The sequence below is a fragment of the Mytilus edulis genome, chromosome 1 (genome assembly GCF_963676685.1).
Source record: "Mytilus edulis chromosome 1, xbMytEdul2.2, whole genome shotgun sequence".
NCBI lineage: Eukaryota > Metazoa > Mollusca > Bivalvia > Mytilida > Mytilidae > Mytilus > Mytilus edulis.
The window spans coordinates 80,528,231-80,543,722 of record NC_092344.1 but is presented as its reverse complement, the minus strand read 5'-3'; the positions used below and the strand labels follow the sequence as shown (position 1 = coordinate 80,543,722).

Genomic DNA, 15,492 nt, shown 5'->3' with positions numbered 1-15,492 from the left:
TTTGGTACACTAGCCTTCAGATGTTTCGGTGTGAATATGATAAGTTCGGTTTTATCTTGATTCAGTTTTAACATATTTGTTGACATCCATGAACTAATGTCGGAAAGACATAGTTCAAGTTTCGAAAAATAGTTTTCCCAGTTGTCTAGTGGCTTGATAACCATGTAAACTTGTGTGTCGTCCGCATAGCAGTGATATGTCATGCCATGGCGACGGCATATTTCACCTATTGGCTTAGAGAAAAGACAGTACAATTTCGGGCCAAGCACGGAACCTTGTGGAACACCGAATGTTAGATGACATTTCTTCAATGTAGTTGTTCCAATCACCACACGCTGATGTCTATTCGTCAAATACGATTTAATCCATTCGAGAGCGCAACCAGTTATGCCATATGAAAATAACAGACGTTCTAGAAGAATTCTGTGATCTATAACATCGAATGCAGCGGAAAGGTCCAATAGCACCAATACTACTGATGACTGTTTATCTAAAGCTGCATTGATATCATGATGTACTCTCGCTAATGCAGTTTCAATTGAATGGCGTGGTCTGTATGCTGACTGAAGTGGATCACACAATGAGTTCGAGTCCAAATGAACATCTAGTCTCTTATCAACTACCTTTTCTAGAGTTTTCGAAATAAAGGGTAAATTGGACACTGGTCTATAATTTTTGTAAATTTCGGAATCAAGTCCAGGTTTTTTCAGAAGAGGTCTCACAAGAGCCTGTTTAAAGTCTGACGGCACGATGTTCTCATCAAATGATGCATTGACGATTTCATGAACATTGGTTATGTTTGTCAGAAAGTTGGGACAATTCAAGAGCTGGGTAGCTTTCAGATTTAATACTTACCTGTACAACTGAGCTATTTTTAAATATTCCAACCTAGTACTGTATATCATTTGATAGACATTGACACTGAAGAAGGCTGTTTGTTCAGCTTAAACATTTCTCAATACCATTTTATAACATCCTCTTTCAAATACCACTGCAACTTTTAGTTTGAATTTGTTGTCAATTAAGGACAAATTTTAAATACAACTGGTCAACAACACAAAGGTTAAATAAATTACTTTTATTCACATATCAGATCTATATAAAAACAATAATTTACACCTTTAAGAACATATGATATGTAAATATACATAAATAGGACGGAGAACATAAGTTACAATTAATTTATGTATTCAGATCAAATATTCAATATATATAAAATTGATCTTTTTGTAACTTTTTTATAACTTTTTAATATTCTAACTTGATAAAAAATATCCCCTTAACAAATTTTTTTTCAGTAAAGACATCTTAATTCATAACAGAAATATTGACAAATATGTTTCAGTAATTTAGGTAGGTCACAGAAACAAATATGATTCTCTTGTAAGGCAGAATAAGGATATATAATACTCTGAAATAAAAACTATTTGATTCGCATTCAACTTACAGTATTTTTGTCAGATCTTGTTAGCCTATTCTTCTGATCTTTACTACAGCTGATTTATATAAAGAATATAATAACAGACAACAAAGGAGAACTATAATGTGTAGACTCCATAAGTTTATAATCTTTACATATATCATGTTTTGTATCATCTTTTAATATTTTTTTTTTATCCCAGAACACTCTGGTGAACACTAACTATGAGATAAGATTTTGTAAAATGAGATAAGTGAGAAACAATTGTTTTTCTTCACATGTCATAACCACCACCTCCAAACTGAGCTGTGTCGTAATCTTGTTCCTACAAATAAATAACATTATTTTAATATTTATATGCTATTACAGTCAGACCTCAATAAGATGTTTATTGAATGGGAACTGACTTAAGGTGGTACCCAACTTTTTCACTAAAATTAATTTGGCTTGTTTAACTTTCATAAAATTCCGTCAAAGTATTTATATATTAATTTTCTGAAAATTTGTTGACAAAGAAGATAGAATTGACCTGCTAATCATGATTACCCCCTAAAATTTAATATCATCCTTGAAGGGCAATAATTCTTATAAGGAGTCTGTGATTTCAATCATGTTGACTGATTTTCATACATCTTGTGTGGTTGATAATCCTTGCCAATAAGTGTTTCTTGATATCTATTATAGAGTATGCAAAAAATAATTAATGTACTCATTGAAGAGCAGTAACTCCTATTACAAGTCAACTGACAATTTCTACAATATCAGTTTCTTTATGACAGATGTTAAGATTACAGACAGTACATGCATTTTACCTCTTTTCTCTAGTTGTCTTAGTAGAAAATTTTGGTTGACCAGTAGTAACATTGGACATACTATTTAAACTAGACAACTTATGATGAAGAGAAAATCTTTCAGTTTAATTGAGGGCTGGAGCTGGCATGTCAGTAACTGCTGGTAGTCGTTTGTTATTTATGTATTATTGTCATTTTGTTTATTTTCTTTTGTTACCTATTCTGACATAAGACTCAGACTTCTCTTTAACTGAGTTTCACAGTGTGTACTGTTGTGTGTTTGTTTTTTCTCCATTGGCTAGAGGTAAAGGGTGAAGAATGAGATCTCAAAAGACATGTTTAACCCCGCCACATTTTTGCGCCTGTTCCAAGTCAGGAGCCTCTGACCTTTGTTAGTCTTATATGATTTTTAATTTTAGTTTCTTGTGTATAATTTGGAGTTTAGTATGACGTCCATTAACACTGAACTAGTTTACATATTTGTTGAGTGGTCTGCTGAAGGACACCTCTGGGTGCGGGAGTTTCTCACTGCATTGAGGACCCATTGGTGGCCTTCAGCTGTTGTCTCTTTGACACATTCCCCCATTTCCATTCTCAATTTTAAAACTTAAGTATGGCTGTTGCAAAGTTTAGTTCCATTTAACTGTTTTTGTACAAGTTTGTAAAAGTAGATGAATAAAGACAACATCTGGACCAGGTGAATTAATAAAAACAAAACAAAAAATTTTAAATTTCAGAAAATTACAAAACAAGCACTTCTGAATTATAACAGCAGTATTACCTGATTTAATTTTTTGAATTCAACAATTTGTGCAAACACATATTCCAGTATATGCTTAGCGTCCCGGGCATCTGCTGGTAACTTTGTTGTAACAGCTAAAATATCTCCACATTCTCTTGTGAAATATTCCAAATCTTCGTCTGTACCTGTAAATATATACATTAGAATGAACATATGCAGGGTAAAAAACCCACCAGGAGATTGGTTGTTATAATTCTATTCATACTTCTCATTTCACAACATCTGTTACATATTTCACCAATCTGTCACAATATATCTAATTGTTTTTCTAAATGTATTAACAGATGCCGACCATGAAATCCCAACAAGGTCTTTAACTTTTCTCGTAATTATCAGTGGTCATGTTGGTTAGTTGACAGCATTATGGCATCCCTTAGCAGTAATACCTGATAAAAGTTTGGTATACGTTTAACCCCGCCGCATTTTTGCGCCTGTCCCAAGTCAGGAGCCTCTGGCCGTTGTTAGTCTTGTATTATTTTAATTTTAGATTTCTTGTGTACAATTTGGAAATTAGTATGGCGTTCATTATCACTGAACTAGTATATATTTGTTTAGGGGCCAGTTGAAGGACGCCTACGGGTGCGGGAATTTCTCGCTACATTGAAGACCTGTTGGTGACCTTCAGCTGGTTTTTTTTCTATGGTCGGGTTGTTGTCTCTTTGGCACATTCCCCATTTCCATTCTCAATTTTATTTAAACCTAGAACCCTTAATCATGCTTCATGCCAATTTTGCTTCAAATTGATTGAGTGTTTTAAGTTAAAAAAGATTTTTGAAAAAGTTCACATGTTGGAAATGAGACTAAATGAGGGCGATATCCTACACTAGCCCTCATAGCTAAGAAAAATAAAATAAATAAGTAACAAGAATGTGTCCATAGTACACGGATGCCCCACTTGCACTATCATTTTCTATGTTTAGTGAACCGTTAAATTGGGGTTCAAACTCTAATTTGGCATTTAAATTAGAAAGATCATATCATAGGGAACATGTATACTAAGTTTCAAGTTGACTGGACTTCAACTTCATCAAAAACTACCTTGACCAAAAATTTTAACCTGAAATTTGCACTATCATTTTCTATGTTCAGTGAACCGTGAAATTGGGGTTAAAACTCTAATTTGGCATTAAAATTAGAAAGATCATATCATAGGACACATGTGTACTAAGTTTCAAGCTGATTGGACTTCAACTTCATCAAAAACTACCTTGACCAAAAACTTTAACCTGAACGAACGGACGGAAGGACAGACGGACAGACGCACAGACAAGAAAACATAATGCCCCTCTACTATCGTAGTTGGGGCATAAAAACAGATATCATACATGATAACTTACACTTATTTGTTTGCTGTGCTAATCTAACTTTTTCAGAAGAAAATTGTTCATCAAGATCAAACAGATCTAGACAAGGTGGTGGCAACTCTCTAAACTGTGGGGGAAACACCTGAAAAATAAATCAAGAGTTGGTTATACTTTCTGTTTAACAATAATTTTACGTCCAGCAACTATCTAATGATACATCATATTGATATCACAACCATTTAGCAATAACTATCTCTTTAAACAATTCAAAAATATTTAAAAGCAATATGTAGGATGCTCATCAAGTCATTGTATGAAATAATAATAAATGAGATGATAATGTATTGCTTATATATTTTTTTTGCAAGCAGTAAATTAAGTTTGTCTAAAAATGATGCTGTTTTATTGGCTTCAGAGCAATCCTAATTACATCAATGTCATGGAAATTTCCAGCTGGTCCTTAAATCAACAGCAACCTTCACAGTTCTGATTAGCACAACCACAGCATCAATGTAAATTTAGAACTGATCCTATTGCTATCAACACCACCTGCATTAATCAAACTGGATCAAATTATTCACAGAACCAAATAAACTCATCATAGATACCAGGACTAAATTTAGTATATACGCCAGACGCACATTTCTTCTAAAAAAGACTCTTCAGTGACGCTCGAATCCAAAAAAGTTAAAAAGGCAAAATAAATTACGAAGTTGAAGAGCATTGAGAATCAAAATTCCAAAAAGTTTGCCAAATACAGCTAAGGTAATCTATGCCTGAGGTAGAAAAGCCTTAGTATTTCAAAAAAATCAAAATTTTGTAAAACAGTAAATTTATAAATATAACCATATCAATGACAATTCATGTCAGCACAAAAAGTGCTGACTACTGGGCTTGTAATACCAAGTATAATTCAGAGCTGATCCTTTTATCAACAACACTGTGTACGATTTAAAGAATAAATATCTGCTTATCCCAAATGCAGGTATTAGAGAATGCAAAATAAATTTATGATATCATCTAAATCAATCTTCTTATATTTGATAAAAGCTATACTAACTGCTGGGTTAAGTGGTGGTAGAGGTGTTTCAAACTGAGGCGTTATCAGTGTCAATGGTTCATGTTTGGAATGTAATTGTTCATAAGCTCTGAAAAAGACAAATTAGGCAACCATAATAAAACAAATTTCATAACAATTTTTATTAAATACATCACTGTTATAAGTTTAAAAAATTTCTTCCTTCAAAGGTAACTGATTATATGATGGTAGAAATAAATATAATGGGGGGAAATGGTTTTTGTCACTAAACGCAGACACTTATTACTAGTGACAACCCTGACTTCATAGGTGGACAGTTCCAGGTACAAGTGTATTAATAACAAAGGTTTGGGGCACTTGCATTTAAATAAGATGAGGTGGTTATTCAAGAAAGATTGCTTGAACAACTAATGAATATAATCAATCAAAATATTTTGTGTGACCAGGTAATATAAATAGTCCTCTTCTATCTATTACATTAATTTTTTAACAGCCCCACAGAAGGTATTAACCTGCTTCAGTCTTAAATAAATGGAGCAAATTTTCTTAAATGTCAATTCATTGTCACATTTCAAGTTCCAAAAATATGATTTTTTACTTGTTTTTACAACAGACTAAAAGTTCAACAGCCAAAACTAACCATTTTCTTGTACACATAAAAATCAGGATACAATAGTTGATTTACTCCCATTTTCATGTTTGTCCAAGACTATAACCTTTAAAATAACTTTCATAAAAATTTGACAAGAAATATAGGTCTTATAAGTTGATGTGTAGTTATTAAATATAAAAAGCCCAACATTTTACATACTTACTTTATAGATTTAGGAACTAAACTTGTATCTAATTTGAATAAAGAATTATCAAACAATGCAGTTATGTCCCTTGGTACTTCATCACTCTCTTGTAGACATGTTTTTAACTTAGCTGCTAATGTAGCTATATCTGGTAACTGACTGTAATCTGAGATCTGTAAAAACAAGGAAATTTACAATCATAATTATAAAAGAGTTAACTCTAAATCTCAATTTTCTGAAAGTCTTTTCTTTCAAATATAATGATTTGATGTTTTTAAAATTAAATGGACACATAGAAAGATTATGGCAACATTTTATCAATCTTTCCAGATCATAGTTAAATAAATAAATTTGGTGTATTTACTGTCTTCTAATTGGTTAAAAGTATCACTTTTATTTTCAATGTTGTCAATTTTTATGGCGACACGCCCACTCTGATGGTTATGTATTCATACGCCAACATGTGTGTACATTGTTATTGTTAAAATAAATAGTATAAAAAGTTCTTTGAGCCTTATTTTTTATAGAAATTTATTTATAAAGAATGGCAATAATTCATTTTGTCTATATACTCTTCACATTTTACATTAACCGCTTCGCAGGATTATTCAATGCGAAGAGTCAAAAATTAATTTGATAGTTCAATAAATTAAAAAAAAATAATAGCCATTCATTAAATGAATCATCTGTACAGTTGTAAAGAGCAGTATTGGATACAAAAGTTAGACAGAAGAAAAAACTGATTGTTGCTGCCATCACTATAATCTACCAGCTTAAAAAACAGTGGGTAGAACAAGAAATGGTAAACAAAACATTACTCATGGTACTTAAAATCAATAAAAAAATAATACTTCTTCTCCTTTTGACTGACATGAGATTTGCTAAACAATCATCTGACACAAACAGTTCAATCGTGTAAAGAAGAGTACCTTTTCATCTAACAATTGTATCTAGATACAGCACTGCCAAATAAATATTTATGCTCTCTTAATCCAGGGCTTTCCCTTGAAACTGAAGTAGAAGGCTCAATTAAAATTATAGGTGGCTGTAACATGGGTTACGCCCACCAAGCTGAAAGCTCGGTGCCTTACGGCAGGGGTCTGGGATAAACAGAGCAAAATCCTACTTTCTTGCAATCTCCTGGCACCTAATTTCATCTTTCAAATGACCATTTTTTATGTATGAAATTAAAGTAAGAAAAAAAAATCTCAAAGAAATTTCATCTTTTTTTATTGTTATTACCTTATGCTTAAAATTCATTTACTTTTAAAGGAGTTTTATTTAAATAATAATCCGGTTTGTTAGAAATTTTGATAAATTTATTTTGCATAACTACGTGCATTTGTAAACAAATGACCCCCTTTTTCTCTCTAAAGACTGTTACGCGTATTTAAATCATACAATTATTTCTCAAGCATTGACAGAAAATTGATATATCCTCTGATTTTCTCTTTTTTTTTAAACTGTTCAATAAATCTGATACATAAATCATTTGGAAATGTTATTTATTTGAGGTAGAGTCGACAATATTCTACTCTTGTTTTTGACCTTGATTCTCTGAACACCACGTGCACGTGGGCTTTGAAAAATGAACTTCAAAAGATACTGTTTTCCAGATTCTGAACAATATGATCTACTATACTTTTTTTAATTTGTCTGATATTATTCCATAACATAAGATTGTCATTCTATCTGATTGTCTTCATATTTTAAAAGCCAAAAAAAGCAAACGAGTAAATGACCATCGGAACGTCTCTATTGTTATCGTTCAATGACCACCTGAATGTCTCTCTTGTTATATTTAAAAAGAAACGATGCATTCTGACTTTAAATAGACAACCAATCAGTGACCTGAATTCATGTGAACTATATTTAGCCCAAGGTAAACACAGACTTCTCATCCCTTGTTTATCGTGACCGCGACTTTGCAACAATACTTCTCTCGGCTGTCTGTAAACATTTGGAAAAGATATTTTTTTCTTTTTGAATTTATATTTGTCAGTGAAGTAGCCAGCACTTGAAGCCATCTTAAACGGCTATAAGGCTTCAATGGAAAGCCTTTGTAAACATTAAATTCCAGATGCATTTCTTATACAAAGTTACTATTGAAAAACATAAAAATATTTCATGAGATACGGCGCGACATGTAAAAAAAAACCTCCCCTGTTTAACAAAATACTCAATAACTCCAAAATAAAGTTTTGAATCATCACCAAAAAGTATACAGATCTTTAGATTAATATAACAAAGAATTATGTAAAGTTTTAAGCAATAATCATAAATGGTTTTTGAGATACAGCACAACATGTAAAAAGACCCTCCCCCTTTTTTACAAAATACTCAATAACTCAAAAATGAAATTTTGAATCATCACCAAAAAGTATACAGATCTTCAGATTAATATAACAAAGACATGTGTAAAGTTTTAGGCAATAATCATAAATCGTTTTTGAGATATGGTGCGACATGTAAAAAAAAACCCTCCCCCTTTTTTACAAAATACTCAATAACTCAAAAACATAATTTTGAATCATCACCAAAAAGTATACAGATATTAATATTAATATAACTAAGAAGTGTTAATAGTTTTAAGCCATAATTAAGAATCATTTTTGAGATACGGTGCGACATGTGAAAAAAACACACCTCTGTTTTAGTTACAAAGAGTAACTCAAAAAGTTTTAATCTTATTTTCACCAAAAAGTATACAGATCATTTGACCATCATAAGAAACAACTATGTTAAGTTTCATGAAATTTGGATAAGTCGTTCTCAAGTTACGGTGCGACATGTTTACGCCGGACAGACATACGGACAGACGGACGGACACCAGACATTTGTATACCATAATACGTCCCGTCAAAATTTTGACGGGCGTATAAAAATGAACCAGATGCTCCGCAGGGCGCAGCTATATACGACTGCAGAGGTTGAACCCTGAACAGTTGGGGCAAGTATGGACACAACATTTAAGCTGGATTCAGCTCTAAATTTGGATTGTGATTAAATAGTTGACACAGCATAGGTTTCTGACACAGAATGAATGTGGTCTAATGAACTTTAAATATTTTTTTTGCCTTTGAGCAATTCACTATGCTGTTGAATATTAATCCTCTCAAACAAATGTTTGAAGAAATTTTCTTTTTATTTATGAAATCTGAAATGAGAAAAATTTAACCCCCCCCCCCCCATTTTTTTTGCACATCCCCCTTTCCCTTTTTCCAAAACTGATCTCAATTCAAATTCCTAATGGAGTTTGCAACAATAACTACTCATTTAAATACATAAAATATTAAAATGTAAAATAAAGGGCTTGTTATCACTGAATGGTAAAGATTGTTTTAATTTATCAGTTGGTAGTAAAAGTGAATATACATTGTATATTGTATAAAACAATGTTTTAAGTTGATTCAACTTCTATTCTGGACAAAGAAAGATAACTCAAATTGAAAATTTCTTGCTATTGCACAATATTGTGCAATTAGATATTTCTTGCTATTGCTCAATACTGTGCAATTGAAAATATTTGCTATTGCACAATACTGTGCAACTGAAGATTTCTTGCTATTGCACAATACTGTGCAATTGAAAATTGCTCGCTATTGCACAATACTGTGCAATTGAAGATTTCTTGCTATTGCTGAATACTTAATATAATAATTTTGGATCCTGATTTGAACCAACTTGAAAACTGGGCCCATAATCAAAAATCTAAGTATATGTTTAGATTCAGCAAGCCCAAGAATTCAATTTTTGTTAAAATCAAACTTAGTTTAATTTTGGACCCTTTGGACTTTAATGTAGACCAATTTGAAAACGGGACCAAAAATTAAGAATCTACATACACAGTTAGATTTGGCATATCAAAGAACCCCAATTATTCAATTTTTGATGAAATCAAACAAAGTTCAATTTTGGACCCTTTGGGCCCCTTATTCCTAAACCGTTGGGACCAAACCTCCCAAAATCAAACACAACCTTCCTTTTATGGTTATAAACCTTGTGTTTAAATTTCATAGATTTCTATTTCCTTTTACTAAATTTATGGTGCGAAAACCAAGAATAATGCTTATTTGGGCCCCTTTTTGGCCCCTAATTCCTAAACTGTTGGGACCAAAACTCCCAAAATCAATCCCAACCTTCCTTTTGTGTTCATAAACCTTGTGTTTAAATTTCATTGCTTTCTATATACTTATACTAAAGTTATTGTACGAAAACCAAGAATAATGCTTATTTGGGCCCTTTTTTGGCCCCTAACTCCTAAACTGTTGGAACCAAAACTCCCAAAATCAATCCCAACCTTTCTTTTGTGGTCATAAACCTTGTGTCAAAATTTCATAGATTTCAATTTACTTAAACTAAAGTTATAGTGCGAAAACCAAGAAAATGCTTATTTGGGCCCTTTTTGGCCCCTAATTCCTAAAATGTTGGGACCAAAACTCCCAAAATAAATCCCAACCTTCCTTTTGTGGTCATAAACCTTGTGTTAAAATTTCATAGATTTCTATTCACTTTTACTAAAGTTAGAGTGCGAAAACTAAAAGTATTCGGACGACGACGCCAACGTGATAGCAATATACGACGAAAAATTTAAATTTTTTGCGGTCGTATAAAAATAAATAAGCCATTCAGAGCGTTCTCCATATCATGGTGTTTAGATAGCAAAAATAAAACAACTATTATACCTCCTTAGAGAGGACAATTATTTTTCGCATTTCATTTCATGGTGTAAAGATCGCAAGAACCACAACTATTATACCTCCTTAGAGAGGACAACTATTGTTCGCGTTTATCTACATGTAAACTACGATTACACTACTTCAATATATAGAGACTCTCTGTATTTTATCAGGGACTTTCTATGTTAGTATAGAAAGTCCCTGATTCTGACTACTGTTTTCTTTGAAATGTTTACTATTTAAGGGGTCATACCACTTGCATATATATTAAAATAAGTAAAACATGCTCAACTTCATCTAAAACTACCTCGACCAAAAACTTTAAACTGAAGCGGGACAGACAGACGACCAAGCGAACGAACGCATGGATGCACAAACTAGATGGGACATAAAAATTTATTGTTGAAAGTGAAAATAGTGATTTGGCAAAAATGAAAGTAAGGTAGAGATTAGAGGGAGGCAGGACCTTTATCGGGGCGTCGGGATCCGGGAATATATTTTAAGATTTCGGGATTTTGGGACATGAATTTCTTTATATTCTGCATCTCAGGATTTCGGGATCAGGACCCCTCCAACCACCCCTCAAATTAGCCTTAGTCGGTCTTAGTCATTTATACAACATTCGTTTCCTACCATTAGTAAGGCTCTCAAAAGAAAAAGCAGATGGATAGACCTTGAAGCATATTTTATTAGACTTATAATGGTCTATATATAAATAATTTAATTTTGGATGTTACGCGTCTTTTTATTGGCTGACATTATTTTGTTATGAGCCCATAGACATAATTTAGTCATGTGACCGTGACGTCATCAACGTTTTTTCATGGTTTTCTACGGTTTAAAATGGAATTTAGAATTAAATTATAAGAAATGACTGCAATGTTTTTTCTGTCTATTCGAAATAACATAAAAAATGCGGTGCACACTGTTAAATAACTGGCTACGCGCATTATTCAGTGTGCACCAAATTTTTAATGTTATTTCTTAGACAGAAAAAAAATATCAGTCATTCCTTAAGCAGTTACATTTATTTGATGTTTGAAACGGTGCAAATTTTTAATTTGATTTGACTTTTACCAAAAGAAACATTGCAGCAAAAGAGAAGAATAATTCTGGTCTGAGGCCAGAAACACGAAAATAATTGAATTTAACAGAAAGGAAACAAATATCGGACTTTGTAAAAAGGGAGAGGGCTTTTGATACCTTTTATGAAATTCTCCATACATAATATCTTTTACAAAAAATCATCCTACAACAGTTAACAAGCTGTATGTGCCCGCGATTTCGCAGGTGTTCTAGTAATGTTTAATTGACAAACCTCTGGATCATCAGCATCTATAGGATTCAACCGAATATCATCTGTTGTTAAAAACCGTATTACCACATCCTTAAAATAAATAAACATACACTCAATCATATATTTATGTTCATTATCCAAATAATGTATATTTGATCGCTTTAAAACATCATGACTGTCAGTTCAAATCGCTTTTTTGTTTTTATCTCAAATTTCAATTTTCAATTAGTAAACTCATAATTTTGTCCACTATAAACACTTTAAAAAAAACTTAATTTCTTCCATAATTTAAAGGAAAGGGGGTTTTGATAAATCTCAAACCATAAAGATATAAATTTTTAAGCAAATTTTTCAGGAAAATACACAACTAACCAAAACTTACTTAAAAAGTACCCCCTGTCTTTTACAATCATGTAAGAACTGAGCATTACAAAAGTATTACTTTTAGGAAATTCAAATACATGACACTAATAACAGCACCATAAAAATTCATGCCATTTATACAAAATACACGTTTTTTAACCTATATAAAATCAAATACCAATATTCTTGAATTTTCTTCCTTGTCTATATACTGATCATGGAACATATGTGAAGACCCTAGAACAACCATTTTTCCTCTTCCCTGAAAAAAATCAATAACATATAATGATAATTAAACTATCAGTGATGTCATTAAAAGCCAGCAGCCGGCGATTTTAGCCGGTTATTGTCCTTTTCCCGCCAGCTATTTTTGCATGAGTAAAAAAAATTAATAAAGATCAAAAGATAATCAGGTTAATATTAAAAAATAATTGCTCAATGTATCAGCTTCCACGATTAAAGTCTCGATAAACAAGGATGTAAATCAGTCTTGACCTTTGACTCAATATAGTTCATGTAAATGCAGTCCATTGATTGGTCGTCTATTTAAAGTCGGAAAGTATTGTATGTTTGCAAGGATAAAAAGAGAGATGTTCCGATGGACATTATGACCCTGTTCGGTTTAACCCGAATAATCCAGTCGTTATATTACCATCACTCCATTAACCCCTCGAGAAAAGTAGTGGATAGAGGGCGCTGAATTATTCGAGTTATGTTCCGTTTTGGCTTCTAGAGAAGGAATACGCCAAAGATGACAATAGCATGTTATGAAAATACATCAGTCAAATAAAAGAAAGTATAATATATAATGTTGTCAAAAATCTGGAAATCACCACCTTATGTAGTTCACATTTCAAAGCCCACGACCACGTGGTGTCCAGAGAATGAAGGTCAATAACGAAAGTAGAATATTGTCGACCACAAATAATTTTTATTTTTAAAAATATCTTTAGTTCAAAAGGATTTTAGTTTACTGCTTACTAAACAGTTAACAAATAAGAAAAAAATAAAAGGACATAGCTTGACAACATGTTTGAAATACGTGTACAACATCTTATGAGAAAAAGGGGGTCATTTGTCACTAAGTACGTACGAAAATAAATCGTCCAAGATATTTGATAAATTCGATTACATTGTATTATTGAAATAAAATTATAATATTTCACCTATTATTTACCTATATTAAAGAACAGACTTCCTTAGTTGTCTTACAAAAGGCACCTTCCCAACAACAAAAAAATCAATATAGATTAACCTTGCCAGGACTGCAGATTCCCATTTTTGATTTTTTTTTTCAAATGTGACTGAAGTCAACAACAAAAATAAGACAAAATTTACATTTTCCCAAGCATCTAAATCACTCCCAGGTATGCTCAGAATGCAGGATTTTTAGTCTAAATTTTCAAATCTTTTTGGGGAGAGCATATGTTATTATAAAATATAGCAACTCTGTAACAGTTATAACTTTGAAATCGAAGCTCCAGCTGACTACTAGTCAGTGAATATTGTTTTTAATTTTGTAAAAACAAAACCAACACTTTTTTAATATAATGTCAGAATTACAATTTTCATTTAAAACTAAATTATTCAAGTGATAATTCAAACCAGAGACAATATGTTTCTATTCAAACTAAGATCTTTGGATTCTTTCAGTTCAAAAATATTTACTAGCAGTCAACCAACAGGAAAGTGCACAGAAATGTATCTTGGTCCATCAAGATGATCAATGATGTGTTCACATGTACAGAAAATTTACCCATCATGTTGCTAATTTTAGTTAATCATTTACATTATCTTCAGTAAAAATGATGTTTTCAGAGGCCTGAATAAGGGTCTGGGATACCCCCAGAATGCAGGATTTTGCACCATTTTTAAAAAAAATCCTGGGGCCCTTGAGTGGGCCCCAGACCCCCAGCCGTTGTAACGACGAGCAAGCTCGTCGCCACGAACCGCTTCGCCGTCCGCAATTACTTGCCGCTTATTTTAGAAATTCAAAACTTAGTGACATCACTGACTATGCTAGAGGAACTTATTTTCTTTTAATAACATTTATCAATTTGTGTAACTAACAAAAATATTCAGGCAAAAAAATCTATGAGCAAAACTATTGCTGCACTCATATTAACTTTTATTCTAAATTGAACTTTTCAATTAAATCAATCACCATTAAACTATTAGATGACCATAAGCTGGACCCTTCATTTATATGGTGCTATCTCATGACAAAAATACATTTCCTCCCTTTGAAAAATTAAATACAATTCAAATAATTTAAAATTTCTTATAACTCTTCACTTTGAAAACTAGAGGCTCTAAAGAGCCTGTGTCGCTCACCTTGGTCTATGTGAATATTAAAGGAAGCAGATGGATTCATGACAAAATTGTATTTTGGTGATGGTGATGTGTTTGTACATCTTACTTTACTGAACATTCTTGCTGCTTAAAATTATCTCTATCTATAATGAACTTGGCCCATTAGTTTCAGTGGAAAATGTTAGTAAAAATTTACAAATTTTATGAAAATTGTTAAAAAATTGACAATAAAGAACAATAACTCCTAAGGGGGTCAATTGACCATTTCGGTCATGTTGACTTATTTGTAAATCTTACTTTGCTGAACATTATTGTTGTTTACAGTTTATCTCTATCAATAATAATATTCAAGATAATGACCAAAAACAGCAAAATTTCCTTAAAACTAACAATTCAGGGTCAGCAACCCAACAACGGGTTGTGCGATTCATCTAAATATTTCAGAGCAGATAAATGTTGACCTGATAAACAATTTTACCCCATGTCAGATTTGCTCTAAATGCTTTGGGTTTTGAGTTATAAGCCAAAAACTGCATTTTACCCCATGTTCTATTTTTACCCATGGCGGCCATCTTGGTTCGATGGCCTAGTCACTGGACACATTTTTCAAACTACTAACCCAAAAGATGATTGTGGCCAAGTTTGGATTAATTTGGCCCAGTAGTTTCAGAGGAGAAGATTTTTGTA

At 32.3% G+C, this 15,492-nt stretch overlaps 1 protein-coding gene across 3 annotated transcripts in view; it reads right to left on the bottom strand.

The window, feature by feature from the left end:
• Nucleotides 1-1,059: 1,059 nt before the first annotated feature.
• Nucleotides 1,060-15,492, bottom strand: part of LOC139491359 (intraflagellar transport protein 52 homolog) — a 30,116-nt gene continuing 15,683 nt past the window's right edge. For all 3 annotated transcript variants that reach the window (XM_071278997.1, XM_071279006.1, XM_071279013.1), the window contains exons 8-14: nt 12,671-12,754; nt 12,151-12,219; nt 6,172-6,326; nt 5,378-5,465; nt 4,351-4,459; nt 2,993-3,138; nt 1,060-1,745 (exon numbers count right to left, since the gene is read on the bottom strand). In XM_071278997.1, coding sequence (XP_071135098.1) covers nt 1,695-1,745; nt 2,993-3,138; nt 4,351-4,459; nt 5,378-5,465; nt 6,172-6,326; nt 12,151-12,219; nt 12,671-12,754 — 702 coding nt within the window. In that variant the 3' untranslated portion in view covers nt 1,060-1,694. The remainder of the gene's footprint in view (nt 1,746-2,992; nt 3,139-4,350; nt 4,460-5,377; nt 5,466-6,171; nt 6,327-12,150; nt 12,220-12,670; nt 12,755-15,492) is intronic.